We start from the raw sequence: 17,281 nt of genomic DNA, 5'->3' as shown, positions 1-17,281 counted from the left end.
GGAAGCTCCTAATACAGTCAGTCTAACCCTAACACACATGAATCGCTGGTTTGTTCTTTTCCCTACAAGTCACGCCCTCTACGTTTCTTTCCATTTTTCCCAGTTTGATCTCCCTTCTCTAATTCCTACTGCACTGAAAACATTTCAGAATGAGCACTTCTATGTATAGTTTTACACTTCCTTTCCTATCTATCTGTCTCATCTCCCAAGGAAACTGTACACAGCACGTAAGCACAGACCGTGCCCTTCAGTGGCCACAGAAATGAAGTGCCAGGCCCACGGGGGCCTCCATAAACACTCTGAAAACCCACCACAGTGCATGAGATTGGAGGTCATGCGCCATCTGACAGCAAAGGAAACAAACTCGAGGCAAAATGAATCACCTTGTGTCCTGCGACCAGCCTGTCAGAGCCGGGACTGTAACTCTGGTCTCTAGGTCCCATGCTTATTAGCGCTCTTGACCAATTCAAGGGGAAGAACATTTGTAACTTTAATAGCGTTTAATAAAGTCCTAACACATTCTAAGTGATTCTATTGGTAAATATTTTCCAAATATAAAAATGGTTTGCCCTCAAATCACTGTAGATGAACTCTACTTGCTCTGAACAGAAGAGATAACATTTGGTTCTAGTTAGGAGAAATTTTACGTATGTGTCTAAAAATTTAATTCTGCTTCCTTAATAAAAAAGCATTCTAATTTCTAGAGCTGTCCAATAAGGAGGCTTTTTAAAAATCTCATTCAAATGTTACTTGCAAATTAAATTAAAATATTGACTTAAAAGACCAATAAAGCCAATAAAAGCTTATGTCAGAATCAGTCAAAGAGAAGGACACAGTTAATTGCTTAAAAGTACGAGATATAATTCCAATATAGATTTCACCAAAATGCATGTGATATAAGCTCATCAATTTACATTCGTCATTTTATTTTTTGCACATTTATTTAAAATATAAGGATGTGAGGAAATCTTACCTTCTTGATAGGCTCCATCTGCCATGACTAAATGAAGAATCTTGGAATAAAGATGCTGATGTTCATTTCCCAAAAGATTCTGAACTACTGTTGAACAAATCTCAATATTTTCATCTTCATCTTCATGAACAGCCTATACCAAATTTCCAAATATAAATTAATATTTGAATGTTAACCTCCTCTAATTGGAGACTTTGTTTATTATTTATAATGGGTCTACTGACCAATAAAAATCACTGACATTTCACTAGTAATTCAAACAGAGCATATTTCAAAATTAAATGTTTTAGGTGACATTTTACTCACTTTTATTTTCTCGTAAACCTCAAAGAACTTTTCGAAGCCTATTTCCTGCTCTAGGTGAAGCCTTAGTTCCTCTAAATGATTAAAGACACTGTCGTAGTCACATTCACTAGTTATCTCACCGTCACTGTTATCTAAAAAACATAAATAAAAAAGAAGACATTTTATGATTTAAGAGACTGAATAAAATAATTCTTACCATAATTGATTAAAATCCTGTGACACGTGAATATTGTCATTGAGATAGACTACTTGTACATTCAATATAAAGTTTCTGTCATTATAATACTTGTCATTTATATAGGTAATCAATGTACATATATATAAATTTGTCTTAACAGGAATGTTACTTTAGAAATCTTTTCTTTTATAGACATAAACAGTAAGTCAGGTTAGAATAAAAAACTTTTCCAAGAGATGTCAGTGAATTTAGCTAAAAAAAAAAAAAAAAAAAGGAAAAAGCATACCCATATGTTCTGCACTGAGGCAACCAACTCTATTTTTAAAAACCTGATATTAAACATGGGGCAAAACATGAACGAGCACACAGATGACCTAAGATGTATATCATAAAACTTGGAAGGCACTTAAAAAGTATTATAAATGCTTTATATGTTTTATGTCACGTACATGCCCCAGGTAATTTGGAAAATTCTAGTAAAAGAAAAATGAATGCAGAATCATTCCTTTTCACATTACCTCTTCTTCTCAAATAAATTGTCATTTAAATACACAAATTTTCTATGCATCTTAGGGTCAATGATATGAACAAGGAACTGTTTCCAAACCAAAAAAAAAAAAAAGTGTCAAGGTTTTAAAAACTCTTTCAGTTTAACCCTGCTGGTTAAGCACTGTATGTGGAAGCCCTTTGTAAAGCACAAAGGGCTAAGAAAACTAAGTTATTATCTTTATTACTAGGAAAGTAAGTCAAGAAGTGGAGGATAACTGGATAAAAATGCTTCAGAAAAGCATTTCCATACTTCAGTGGAAAAGAAATGGGACAACTACGTATGGAGACTTTGTGAAAAGAGAGAGTGAACGCGAGTCAGCGACGCAGAGCAGGCTTCAGCCTCACTTAAGGCTGGAAGGGGCTCGTGTCGGAGGCCAGGAAGAGACACTCTGCTTGCAGTGTGGGCCAGCACGCACCCGAGTGCCACTCCTCGTTGAGAGCGCTCCCGCTGCTGGGGCTGTCGTCCTCGTCGCCCGCGTCCGTGCCGGTGGCGGCCTGCTCCGCGTCGCTGGTCCTCAGGCCCGACCCCTCCTCCTCGCTGTAGTCCTCCCCCGGCTGCTCTCGCAGCAGCTGCTCCATGGAGGCCTGAAGCGCTTGTAAGTCTGTGTCAGCCTCTTCAAACGCACTGAGAATTAAAAGTTAAATGGAGCGTTACCAAAACTTTACTTTTCTGAAATTTTACTTCAACTCAATATACATGCGCTCCTTTCTACTTAAAAGTACTCGTGGTGGGTAGAAAGAAATCTGAAAAAACACAGTTCTTAACAAAGGAAATGAGGAGTCACACGATTGATAAAGCACACGACACATCTTCTGGAATACATACGCCCGAAGATGACGTGTATAAAATGGTCCTGATTTGTCAGAGAGAATCATGTAACTATCAACATTATTAATTCCTTAAGTTTTGAAAGAACGTTTCAGTATTGAAGAGCCAGACTAAATATTTTTCTTTCATGTAGTTCCGAAGGTTCAGCAAAATCTTGGTGTGGATGTGCGACAGCTGTGCACCAGCCTCACTGCGGGGGTCTTGCCCTCCAGGCACTGCCCAGAGTATTAATTCTACTTTCGTGCAATTACAGATGCTGAAATGAACTGATTTATGCAAGTAATATCTTACATTCGTATAATACCTTAGTTATTAAAGCTGTTTATCCTATTTAAATTTTATCCATACAAAACTCACTTTAGAAACAGGGAAACTGTGAATCAAGGTGCTCAAGTGACTTGTCAAGGCCACATGGTCAATAAATGACAAAAACGAGACTGAGATTTAGGCCTTCTGACCACGTCTACAAGACCCAAGAACCACACTCAGCGGCTCCATTCCTCCGAGGAGCTGCTTCTTGCTCCCTGGGGCACGCAAATGGAAAAACTTGGAGACTAGCAGTTAATTCGAGTTTTAGATACATAAAGTCCTCTGAAAGATTAGGGACCCCCAGTGAGGATTTCAATAGTGGAAAAGCGATATTAAGCAGAACACAAGGCTGATGAAGCCCTTTCTTAAAGTTTAGACTCTAATTGAATACACAAATACTTACTGAAGAACTAAAACATAAATATTATTATGCGAGACCTCATACAAAATTTTCATTAACAGAAAAATAATTTTTAATGTAGAAGTATCTTTATTTTGTACATATGTGTACAAACTCCTACACTTTGACTCTGCAGCAGTTAAAGAAAAGTAAACATCATCTAATTAGAATGAGAAGGACAGTGTCTAATCTTTTGGATCATCCTAGGAGCAGTTAGCTTAATATTTAATTACCAGACGTACATACCACGCACATCTGCTAGGTGCCATTGCTATGTGACTAGGCATTAACCTGTTGGTAAAATCTTCCTGGAGAGGAATTAGTTTCCACCACAGATGGTATTAAAGCTAGTGGGCTGCTAACTATGCCAGTGTCAGAAAAGTGTAAGAGGATTAATATCTTTTATGAAGTGAGCACTCAAAAAATTGACTCAGATACTTTAAACCCTGGTCCTGAATTTTCTTTTTAGTAGGTTTTCTTATTATATGATCATAAGTAAAGTTTGGATCAAAAAAAGGCATATTTTCCAAAGAAAAATGTCAAGTGAAATTTCCCTATATGCATATGGAGTAACTTACTTGAAAAAAACTTAGTTTTCAAATTTAAAAAATAACATTAAAAGCTTCTAACTTAAATTTTAAAATAAAATTCTGTCATCAACTCGTTATTAAAAGAATATAAGCCACAAATAGGCTATATTCACTCAGATAAAAACTGATGACTTATAAAAACTTTGAGGAAAAAAAACTGTTACCAAGGATTTTGTCAACCACAGAGGTGCTGAAATGTTGTCCTGTTATCCAACAGGCTTAATAAAAATACAACGTAAAGTGCTTAATGACTACAGCCAAGCAGAAGAAGCAAGGATAAAAAGGTAACTTTTCCTCCAAATTTTGAGGGCACCAGCAAAAATCTACAGAACTCTATGGGGGAAAAAAAATGTCAACCTTTATTTATTTTTTTGGCCACGCTGCGTGGCTTATGGGACCTTAGTTCCCCAATCAGGGGTTGAACCCGGGCCCTCGGCAGTGAGAGCATGGAGTGTTAACCACTGGACAGACAGAGAATTCAAAAGTCAACTTTTGAAAGATAAAGTTTGGCTAGAAATTTAAAAAGAAAGGGCAAGCCTTAAGAAAACCAAAAACAGAAAATAAAATGCACCAGATGCAGTGCCCGGCTCAAGAATTAGAGGGAGAAAAATCATGAGACTGGTATCATGCTTTCAATTAGACCAAAACACACATTGTTTCTATTGAAAGGCAGAGGTAAAAAGGAGAAACTTAAATTCAAACAAATCAAAAGATAAACCATAAAAATTATAGCATTTTGCAACCTATTTTCCTGGTGACTTGAATACACTTCTTGAACACTCTGGTTTTATTTCCCCAAAAAGTCTGTAACATTTGTCGGATGGGCTGAGAAGGCCGACTGATATCAAGGAAGGTGAAGGGGTATTACTGTCTAAGGAGCTGCCAGTTACCAGCTCTTTCAGGACTGTTGGTTAAATTTTCCTCTGGGATTCTAGATTCCTCAGGCATTAATAAGAAGGGAATTTTGTGAAAGCAGTTAAGTGCAGAACTCACATGTGAGCATGTGCGCACACACACACACACACACACACACACACACACACACTATTCCACCTGCTAACTCCCCACTGCCATGGTTTTGAAATCACAGCCGGCAGGAGACAGATGTGGACGGAGCTTTCTGGCATCTTCCTGGGGCAGAGTAGAGTAGTGAGTCCTTCAGTTTCCCACTGCAATCCCTGTACCATGTGGCATCACACTACCAAACAGTCATTATCCTGCTGAGGTTCACTCAGTTAAGCACCAGCCACATCAAGCGTTGTGATGGGTGCTCAGTGGCCAGTAAGACAGAGAACACAATGGTGACCCTGTCCTTACATTCCTCAAGTGGCATTAAGTTACAGTATTTAGAGGCAGACACACATATCAAAGTTTACTTGACTGTACTTTAAATACATTGTAAAAAGTTAAAGGAGTAGTGCAAGGTCAGCTACAGATCATGTTTAAAAACTGTGGGTGAGTCTCCATCTCCACAACATGTGTAAATTCAGAAATCCTGTTAGTGTCGGTATCTACGAATGTCACCGTGCTCACATGTCCTCAGAGTCGGAAGGTCCTTCCTTCACATGCTCATCTTCCATTTCATCCAGTTCAAGATTGTCCTGACGTCCATCTCCGACAATGGGGATATCCATCAGTGTTCTGAACAGCTTGGAGAGGTCTGGAAGTGAACATGTCCTCAACATCTATAAAAAGGCAACCGATATCTTATTAGGAGTGAGACAGTGAGAAAATTAAAATGAGAGAAAAAATTAGAAAATTGGAGCTAATAATAATTTTGTTATTTATATATACACATCGATCATCCATTTAAAGCTAGAAGCTTCAGGGGCGACTTGCCTAAGCTGAGAACCTACTTCTCTTGAACTTCAGCTCAGTATTTTTTCAGTGATGAAAGTAAGCTTGCGAGTTCTGCTTGGGTTTCAATGTGAAGTGGACTTTAAAAGGTAGGGAGGGTGTTTATCTGGGGTGTGCACATGGAGGCAGCTGGAGCTGGGTCAGGCCCTGCCACCCCTCGGCCACGGCACCCCTCCTGAGTCTTCCTCTCACTTCCCGACGTCCAACGCGCTCCGGGTATTTTTGCCCAAGCTTGGCTAAGCAGCACCCCACACAACTGGTGGCCCTTAGTGTCCCGTTGCCCTAGCAGATGCTGGGTGGCCAACAGCTTAGAGCGGGGCCTCCAGTTAGTGCAAAGAAGAGCCCCCTGGGGCCTCCCTGAGCAGCGGCCTGCGAGCAGCGAGCGCCTTTCCCACCAGAGAGGACGGCTGGGAAGATAGGCACCTCCAAGTTCACGCTGACAGCACCTGGAGCGGCAGGGTGAGGAAGAGCCCAGCACACCGAGATGAGACAGCAAAACACGGCGGAGGTGCTTGGAACGTGAACCGCGTTGGACAAGACCAGGATAAGAGGGACAGCCTCTGTCCAGCACCCTTTCCACAGTTGGAACGTGACGGACAGACAGGGTTACGGCACACACATCTACAGAAGTCAGTCTCAGGGCTGGTCAACCCTAAAGGGATCGGTAAGATCTGAAACGTGACTCCTAAGGCCCCGATAAGAACCCAGCACCAGATGGGAGATTGTGCAGAACACACAGTGTTTAGCATATTAATGAAAATGTATATACTTGGCCAATTTTATTGGTACAATCTGTTTTTGAGAATAAAAAGGAATAGACTTCTATTATTTGAACGTAATTTACATATCACAGCACTCAAGAGAAAAAAAATGGTGATGCACTACAAGATGGTGCAGATACACTGCCTGGTTAAAGCACTTAACAATGGTACTGTCAGCAGAATTTACGCTTGACTTGTTTGTTATCTGAATGGTTTGAGCCACATATATTATAAACCCGGGGTATGCAAAATACGCAGCCACTAACAGTTTACCCAGATACATGCTAATCGATAAAAATAAATAGCATATACGCATTGTATACCTAAATACAAGGGGACTACACAAAAGGATACAATACTTTTTAGGCTGAGATAAATTTTAGCCCTGGTAAAATCATCTCAATTCTAGTTTATTCCTGTCATTAATTAAAATAAACTTCATCACCTAACATAAAATAATAGGGTTAGAAAGAAAATTCAAGTGGTCTGTACCTCTGGGAATGGGTTTACACACCCAGCAATCCAACAGTTCCCAAACGTCCTATATTTAAAATCCTAATGTTCACAGTCTTCCCTGACAGACTGTTAAAGTTTTAGACAGGATATTCATCTTCATAAGAAGAATTTTATATAAGAACACTTCCAGTTCTGCAATTCTGAGTCTACTAGATTTCTTTCATATTGTTTAAATAATATTCTATAGTTTGGACATTAATAGAAAGAAATCCTCCTGAAAATAGCTATTAATCCAGAACATGTTGCCTCAGATCTTACTTCATTTATAGTCAGACTAATTTTTTCCAAAATTTTTTGTAGTATGATTATTTATGCAGCTAGCATTTGGTACCATTATAAATCAAACAGGAAACCAATGTTTTAGAAAACCTTAAAACATTTAAAAAAATGCAGTTCCTTTAGATCTCTCACTGTTGGTTCTATTTTTTCTCAAAAATGAAGACAACCACATAAAGAATGAATGAATTTAGTAGTAGTTGCACTAATAGAACTTCACATGAAATTCTACTTAATTCTATCAACTCAGTTTTTCATCTGTAGTATTTTTAATACAAAATTATGTGTTAGTAATCCCCTGGCTATACTATAAAATAGTTTATGATGAGCACATTTGTTTAGCTTCTGCTTACTGCAATTCAACTGTAACACTACACCCTCAAAATAGCTTCTACAAATACTTGCTCACTTCAACCCATAAACAAGGTTAAAAATGGACTTAAAACATTAAAAAATTATGAACACTTACCAAGGGCAAAAATTACGGACATTTTCTAAGAATTGATATTTTAGCAAATCAAAACAAGACATTTAAGGCACTTGTGTTATTTGTGAATTGTACATTAATATTTACTTTCCCCCACTCTGCATTTTCTATAACAAGAAAGTAAATTCTCCAGTTTTCACAGAGATCAGTCTTCCACTCTACTCCCCAAATGAGATCACTAGGTCTCATCTTTACTATTCTATACTATTTCATCCTGACCTATTACAAATTTACCTTCAATAATCTTCATTTATGTGTTATACTCTCAATTTTATTAAGTCACTCTGTTACAACTGCCTTATGAAAGCTGCCACTGTATTTATGGTGTTTCTTGTCAGAAACAGTGCAGTCCAGAAGACAATGTAAGTCTAGATCTAGCAGAAATACCCTTTCAAAGTGAAAGTGAAATTAAAATGTTTTTAAATAAACAAAAGCTAAAAAAAAATTATCACCAACAGGGACACAAGAAGTGTTAGAGAAGTTCTTAAAGTCGTAGAAAAATAATACCAGATAAAAATTTGAATTCTACACAAAGGGATGAAGAATGTTGGAAATGGTTAATATGTAGATATAAAAGACTTCCTTTCTCAATTTTTACTTTCTGTGAATGATAATTGAATGTTGAAAGCAAAAACAATAGAAATGTATTGTGGAATTTATAATACATGCAGAAATAAAACACATGGCAACAATTCCACAAAGGACAGGCAAGAGCAGGGGAATGGAAATGTACTGTTGCAAGGCTCTGATGCTATTCGTGACACAGTACAATATTTGAAGGCAGACCAGGATAAACTAAAGATGTATACTGAAAACTGAGAATGACCATTAAATATTTTTTAAAGTCTACTTTATAAGCAAATAGTAGAGATTAAATAAAATACTAAAAATACTCAATTCAAAAGGGAGAATAAAAGTAAAAAAGGAATGAAAGAAATAATGAGACAAATAGAAAACAAATAGCAAAATGATAAGTTTATCAATCATATCATTTTGATAATATATTGAAAATTACACTAGATATAAATGGTCTAACCTCTTTAATTAAAAGACTGTCAGAATGGTTAAAAAGCAAGATGCAACTCTATGACAACTACAAGAAGTCTATATGAAATAAGTACGATTAAAAGTAAAGGATGTAGGGACTTCCCTGGTGGCGCAGTGGTTAAGAATCCGCCTGCCAATGCAGGGGACACGGGTTTCAGCCCTGGTCTGGGAAGATCCCACATGCCGCGGAGCAACTAAGCCCGTGCGCTACAACTACTGAGCCTATGCTCTAGAGCCCATGAGCCACAACTACTGAGCCCACGTGCCACAACTACTGAAGCCTGCGTGCCTAGAGCCCGTGCTCCGCAACAAGAGAAGCCACCGCAATGAGAAGCCTGTGCACCACAATGGAGAGTAGCCCCCACTCGCCACAACTAGAGAAAGCCCGTGTGCAGCAAATACCCAACGCAGCCAAAAATAAATTAATTAATTAAAAAAAAAAGTAAAGGATGTAAAAATATATACCATATAAACACTGAGCATAAGAAAGCTAGAATGGCTATGTTAAAACCAGGCAAAGTAGATTTCAGAACAAGGTGACAGGATCAGGGATAAAGTGAGTCATTTCATAATGATAAAGGGGTCAACTTATAAAGAAGACATAAATATTATTAATTTACATTCAATTGACTGGAAATGTCAACAGTGCTTTCCCAGTAATTGATAAACAAGTAGAAAGAAAAGAAAAAGGATACAGAAGACTTGAAAAACACTATTCCAGAGTGACACTTCATAACAATAAATGTATCGATTCACCCAGAAGAGAGAACAATACTAAATTCTTATTCACTCAATAACAGAGCTTCAAAATACATGGAGCAAAAGTTGACAGAACTGAAAGGAGAAATAGATAGTTATGCAAGTATAGTTAAAAATTTCAATCTTCTTTTCTCAGCAACTAATAGTTAATGTAGACCAAAAAAAATCGGTAAAAATAAAGAAAACGTGAACACCACCACTGGACTTAATTCTTGACATTTACAGAACAATTCACCCAATGACAGAAGAATCTATACTCTTTTAAGGAGATCTGTTAGTAGTAGTGGCTGCAGCAAAGGAAACCGGAGAGTGACAATGAATGCAGAGGAAAACCAGGAAAGATGATACGCAGGATGCCTACAGATAAAATGATTATAAAAGAAGGGGGTATATCAACTCTGTTGAAAGAAGAAAAGTCAAGAAAGGTGAGAGAAAAAGGTACAGGGAACTTGATAATGTACTGGTAACTGGTGATTTTGGCAAGAGCAGTTTCAGTGGAGAAGTGGGCTGACAACCACACTGGAATGTACTGGGAAGTGAGTGGCAGGGACACTGCAAAAATACAACAAAGAGAAGTGGGGTGGGAGCAGGGGAGGACATGTGCTTACGGGAAGTTTGCCATTTATGATGGGACCTGTTAGAGCAGGTGTCCTGTGGGAATGACCCACCACAGAGAAGGACGTTCATGACGCAGGCTGGAGGGCAAAAGTAAAGGAGTGACTTCCTTAAGAAGGTGAGGGAAGCTAGGATCCAAAGCTCAAGAAGGATTTCCTTTAATTAAAAAAAAGGACAAAAGTAGTATGACTTAACATTTAAAAAAAAAAAAACTTTTAACAAAAATCTCTGTAGGAGGTTAAATTACCCCATTTTAGTAAATGGATTATGTAAACGCTTATAAATAGTTTTCACCTTTTCTTCATGATTCAAAGCCACCATTATGAACACTGATTATTTACTATTTTGGCACAGTGATGAACTCTCATGATCTCAGAGATTTATGGGATAGGCAGGCATGGCTTTCTGTCCTTGCCTTAAAATGGTTATAGACTGCTTTGATTTTCCAGAGATTTTTCTTGTCCCCTCCCTCTACGTGAAATCTGCTTTGCTGTACGTAAGTCCAGAGTAAGTACTTCTACAGAACTATTAAGGCTGAACTAAGGTCATGAAAGGAAATCAAGTAATCAAATGTATTATTCAGTTAAAAGTCCATTCACTTTTATAGACAGCAGTAAGTTATTAAAAAGCTCTGGGATAAAGACAGCTACACATACACCTTTACTACAAAAGTAAATACATGAATTATATGGTGATACTTTTCTGCCCACCAAGGATACACTAAGTTTACACCTTTGAAAATCTGAATGCTATCAGATAAGTGAGAGAATTTAGCAGTCTCTGCATTTAAGAAAATCATAAGAAAATATTCCACAAAGTAAAAACATATCCACCCGGAAAATTAAACTGAAAATCAATTTTTCATTTAAAAAATATTTAAAAAACAGTTAAGGACAAGAGAATTCAGGTAATTCATTCATATGCAGAGTTAAATATATGAAAAATGTTCAACTCACTGGTAAAAACAGAAATATAAACTTTAAAGAGTTGATACCATTACTCATTCATTAAATACACAATTTTTAAGTAAATGATAATAGTTGGTGTTATTTAGAGTATGAACTCTCACATACTATTTATAGCACTATACACTGTTTCTTGAAGGAAAATCAGACATTATACAATATACCTTTTTGAATTACACTTACAGAAATTTATTTTATGGAAATAATTGTGGATATGAACAAAGATACAGACGAACGTGGTTATAACAACAAAAATTGAAATCTAAAGGCCCAACAGTAAAAACAGATTAAAGAAAAGCATGACATAGCAGAACAATGGAATTTGTTGCCATTCAGGAGGATATGAGAGAATATTTGACAATATGACAAAATGCTGTTTTTGTGATAGTAATATTTGTAATAATTTTATAATATATACTATATAGAAAAGCAGGTTACAAAAAGAGTATGCATAATATCCTATTTTATTAAAAAGTTACATATATGTAAAAATTACATATATGAAAAGTAATAAAATGATATGTGATTACTTACATTTCTAAATTTTCTATAATGTTCTAATCTCTTAATAAGAAAAAAATTGGTTACATATTTTTAAAACAGAGAGTGAGAAAAGATAAGAGGTCTGGAAAACTTTTACCAGAAAGTGCAGATGCACATCTACTAATCTTTCTAGGTACAAATTAGGCAACACGGCACTTCTATCCCTTTAAGACATAATGCTCAAGCTCAGTCCAATACTAAAAATGGAATTTGGGTTGGGAATGGGAAAGGGGACAGAATAAGAGGGTGTAAGAGGGATGTTCTGCTCAAATAAAAGTAGACCCTATGAAGAGACCCTGCACATGGAGCCAATGAGGCAGCCTTTGTCCTAGCTGTACTCCCAGTGGCAATTTCTTTTCAGTATTGGGGAGAAGATGGAGGGTTTTTCTTGTTTCTGTTTGTTTTGATGAGTGTGTTTTCATGTGTATGTGTTTGTTTTTAAGGGATTAAAACTCAATATTACAGCTTATCAAAGAAAAACAGAAAATGTGAAATGTTATCAAATGGATAACGTTTTCCACTTGAGGAGCATACTTGCCTTTGGGTTGTTTGCATCAAATAGACCAGTTGAAAGTCCAATCAGCAAGGAACTCTGTTTTTTATTTCTTGGTGGTGAACCACAGTGAGGTCGAAGTGGAGAGGATTCTTCTAGTGAACAGAGGACTGACTGGACTTGAGAGGCTGCTTTCAAGTGTTTATGGAAAAATGGTTCTGGTTGCATAGATTCATCTACATCACCCTCAGAGTGTGGAGAACCATCCACCCCAGGTTCTGTGGAATAAAGGAAAGATTACATGACGAATCTATACAGTACTCAACGTGCTAAGTGATACTGAAAAAGTATACTATTTAACATGAATCATAGCAAAAACTCCATGAAAAACAAAATCAAATATATATGTGATTTTATTACCTTATAAATAATCTTTAACCAGGTATGTTTTATTTTCAGAAAGGAGATTTAACTTGTTAAATTCTTCCATTACAACAGAAGTTCAAAAATGTGACACAAAAGCAAGGACATTGTGAAAAAGTACTGTTTAAACACTCAATAGCTCCAGGTTATCTTTGTTCCTATAGGTTAGATATTAAAAAATTGTACTTCTTATATTTTAATTAACACTATTAGAAATAAGAAGACCACTTATTTAATGTCCTGAGATACTGGCTTAGCTTTGGCAAGCAATTCTTTTTGTTTTGAACATTCAGTAAGATAACTGACCAAAAAGTTACACTGCCCACATTGCCAAACAATACAGGCTTATAAATGCAGAGTCCAGCAGCCATAAAAAAGAATGAAATTCTGCCATTTGCAGCAACGTGGACCTGGAGAAAATAATGCTTAGTGAAATAAGTCAGGCAGAGAAAGACGAATACTGTACGATATCACTTATATGTGGAATATAAAAAATAATACAGGGGCTTCCCTGGTGGCGCAGTGGTTGAGAGTCCGCCTGCCAATGCAGGGGACACGGGTTCGAGCCCTGGTCCGGGAGGATCCCACATGCCGCGGAGCGGCTGGGCCCGTGAGCCACAGCTGCTGAGCCTGCGCATCTGGAGCCTGTGCCCCGCAACAGGAGAGGCCGCGATAGTGAGAGGCCCGCGCACAGCGATGAAGAGTGGCCCCCACTCGCCGCAACTGGAGAAAGCCCTCGCACGGAAACGAAGACCCAACACAGCCAAAAATAAAAAAATAAATTAAAAAAAAAAATAATACAAATGAATCTATGTACAAAACAGAAACAAAATCACAGGCATAGAAAACAACCTTGTGTTTACCGAAAGGGAGAGGGAGCAGGAAGGACAAATTAGGAGTATGGGGTTAACAGATACACACTACTGTGCATAAAATAGATAACCAACAAAAATAGCGCAGAGAACAATACCCAATATCTTGTAATAACCTACAATGGAATCTAATCTGCAAATTAAAAAAATGAATCACTATGCTGTGCACCTGAAACTAACACAATATTGTAAATCGACTATACTTCAAAAAACATAATAAAAAAATAAATGCGGAGTCCAGTGCTCTATGCCTATTATATTTTTTAGATAATTAAGGTCAGTGGTTAGCAATGCTCTCCATTAATATATAGTCCAAATAGAACAGGTTAGTGCTAACGACCTTCCAGAAAGTAATCAGGACAATACAGCGATGCTCACCTACATGAACTTCACTAAGGTGATCCATGCTCCTCGGGGCTCCATCTTCAGAAACTTCATTTTGCTGAATGGTGATCCTATCTTCCAACCTGCCACAAATAGAAACACCAGTTAAAAGAACATGGTTTACTAGAAATAAAAACACTCTCAAATACAAAAGAGTGGAACACAAGTTCACTAGAGCCCCGTGATCCCTCTTCTGAATACTCTTCTCACTTATACACACACTGTCTCTTATAAGCACAATCCTACGTTTCAGCCGTTCAAACCTTCACCAGTCACACTCATTCACAACAACCAGGCTCAACATTCTCATCCCAGTGGTTCCCAAAGTGCGGCCCCCTAGACGTCAGCAATACATGGAGACCTGTGTGAAATGCAAATTCCCAGGCCCTGCCCTAGTCCTGTGAGTCAGGAACTTTGGGGGATAAGGCTGAGACAGTTGTTTTAAAATGCTGCAATGTTTGAGAACCACTTCTGTAAGCAATCAAAATGCCCCTTAATATCAGAGAAGAGAAAACAATGATGATATATACTATGAAATATTATGCAGCTATTTAAAAAATGAAGTAGAGATCTGTATAACCAGATATGGAATGATAAGATATATTATTAAGTAAGCAATTTTCAGACCAATTTATATTAAATGGTGTTAGGATTTGAAAAAATGCTGGGTAGCACAGTAAAAGGAATAGAATAATATGTATAAAAACGTTTTAACCCTTAAAGGGAATGAACTGATTTATGTAAAGAAGAACTCACAATTTTTATCTCAATACATGCTGGGAACTAAATTGATGTATTCTTTTTTTAACAAAAATGTAAAAACTAGAAAAACATGTTCCAAAAGTTGCCAGTAATTTATTTCTGGGGTTTTCGTTTATAAGGCAGTTTTAATTTTGCTAGTACTTTTTAGTCCATTTCAAATTTAAATAATTTTTTACTTTTTCAGTTTTAAATTTTGAGCAATTTTCTATTTTTATTTCTAAAAGTTTTGCTTTATTTTTAATCATACAAGTAATACATTTCTTCATTTGAAATGTAATGTTCCTTGGTTCCTCAAAAAGTGAAACATAAAATCACCATATGCTGTGGCAATTCCACTCCTAAATATATATACTCAAAAGAACTGAATACAGGTGTGCAAACACAGAATTGTACACAATGTTCATGGCAGTACTATTCAAAAGAACCAAAAGGCAGAAGCAACTCTGGAAATGACCCACCATCATCTGCTGAATGTTGTCAACTGCTCAATGGATAAACATATAGGGTATATTCATGTAATGGAATATTATTCAGCTATAAAAAGGAATGAAGAACTGATACATCCTACAACACAGATAAGCTTTGCAAACAGTATGCTAAGTAAAAGAAGCCAGATGCAAAAAGCCACACACTGTACGGTTCCACAGGAAGTGTCAAATCCAGAATAGGCAAATCCACAGAGATAGAAGCAGATCAGTGGTGCCAGGGGCTGGGGGCAGGGGAACACGGGGAGTGGCTGCTTACGGGCACAGGGATTCCTTTGGGGTTGAGGGAATGTTCTGGAACCATATAGTGTCAAATTGTACACTTTAAACTGATTAAAATGATAAATTTTATGTTATATAAATTTTACCTCAATTAAAAAAAAAAAATGATTCTTTTAGGAGTCCCCTAACCACTCAATTCCCGGTTGCCTTTACTGTTATCAGTTTTGTGTACATCTTACCATACTTTTCCCTTACATTTACATACATATATATTCACTTAAGGATATATAATAATTTTAATAGGATTATCATAGCATTATTCTAATATATGGAAATGCTTTTTATTCAAAATAATTTTATTCTGTTAATCATTCAATATTTTGACATATTTCCATATTAATACATGGAGCTCCATTTTATTTCAGTGCTGCGTACCCATTATGCGGTATACTGAGAAAAGAACAGTATTTTTAGCTACTTCCATACTAATGATTATTCAGACTATTTCAAATGATTTCCTATGACTCTCCTGTAATAAACATGCTTGTACAGCTTTGCATCCATGTCCAAGTCCAGCCCACCTCCTGTTTTCACAGATAAAGTTGCACTGGAGCAGCCATGCTCACCTGTTCATGTGTTACCTATGGCTGCTTTTGCAGAACAAAGGCAGAATCGAACAGCTGCATCACAGACCATATGGTCTACACGGCCAAAAAAGTTTACAATCTGGCCCTTTACAGAAAACATCTGACAATCCCTGTTACAAGCACAGCAAAGGAAGGAACTTCCAATTACTTTTTAAGAAGGAAGATAAAAAGAACACCAAAATACGACAGTGACTTCCCATGACGAAAGGGAACTACAGATGACTCTCCAGAGTACTAATGCAAAAGTGCTAAAATGAAGCATTAGCAAACAGAAGTACATTAAAATAGTAGTACATCATGGCCAAGTAGAGTTTACTAAGGTATGCGGGATAGTTCAATATTAGGTAACCTATTAATATAATTCATTATACCAACAGATAAAGGAAAACAATTATATGAATGGTTCCATAGATACCGAAAGGTCATTTGACAAAATACACTCCTGACTTTTTTAGCCAGTAAAATATGAGTAAATACTCTGAGCTAGAAATTATAGTCATGCCTAACGAGGGTTAACATTAGAATCATTTCACTGAAATGAAGAACAAGACAAAGATAGCCCTATTTCCAATATTTAACACTGTATAAAGGTACGAAGCAATGCAACTGGAGAGAAAGAAACGAGTGTTAAAAAAAAACTGGAAAGACATAAAGCCATCATTATTTTCATATGATATGACTGTATATCTGAAAAATACAAAAGATTCAACTGAAAATCTATCATGAACAATAGTAGATACCAATAAGATGGTAGGGTACAAAATCAATATAAAGAAATCCACAGCTTTCATATATACAACCTTCTAGTTACAAGATCTCACAGAGGAACAGGCACCATTTATAACACCAAACAAAAGATAATAAAGCTAGGAATAAGCTTACCCATAAAAGCACAAAGCCTAGATAAAGAAAACTCCCAACCTGATCAAAAAACAAGGCCTATTCTGTTCTTCTCGGACAGGAAGAACACACACAGCATGTTCACGTCCCTGCATTAATTTATGAATTCAGCATCCCGATAAAATATAAACTG

The 17,281-nt window shown here is 36.9% G+C and overlaps 1 protein-coding gene across 1 annotated transcript in view; it reads right to left on the bottom strand.

The window, feature by feature from the left end:
• NEK1 (NIMA related kinase 1) overlaps nt 1-17,281 on the bottom strand; it is a 203,879-nt gene that overhangs the window by 15,736 nt on the left and 170,862 nt on the right. Inside the window, exons 28-33 of the mRNA XM_068552774.1 lie at nt 14,127-14,215; nt 12,499-12,731; nt 5,668-5,819; nt 2,423-2,631; nt 1,280-1,410; nt 974-1,106 (exon numbers count right to left, since the gene is read on the bottom strand). Coding sequence (XP_068408875.1) covers nt 974-1,106; nt 1,280-1,410; nt 2,423-2,631; nt 5,668-5,819; nt 12,499-12,731; nt 14,127-14,215 — 947 coding nt within the window. The remainder of the gene's footprint in view (nt 1-973; nt 1,107-1,279; nt 1,411-2,422; nt 2,632-5,667; nt 5,820-12,498; nt 12,732-14,126; nt 14,216-17,281) is intronic.

The sequence above is a fragment of the Eschrichtius robustus genome, chromosome 10, assembly GCF_028021215.1.
Source record: "Eschrichtius robustus isolate mEscRob2 chromosome 10, mEscRob2.pri, whole genome shotgun sequence".
Lineage (NCBI taxonomy): Eukaryota > Metazoa > Chordata > Mammalia > Artiodactyla > Eschrichtiidae > Eschrichtius > Eschrichtius robustus.
This window is presented reverse-complemented; position numbering and strand designations above follow the sequence as displayed.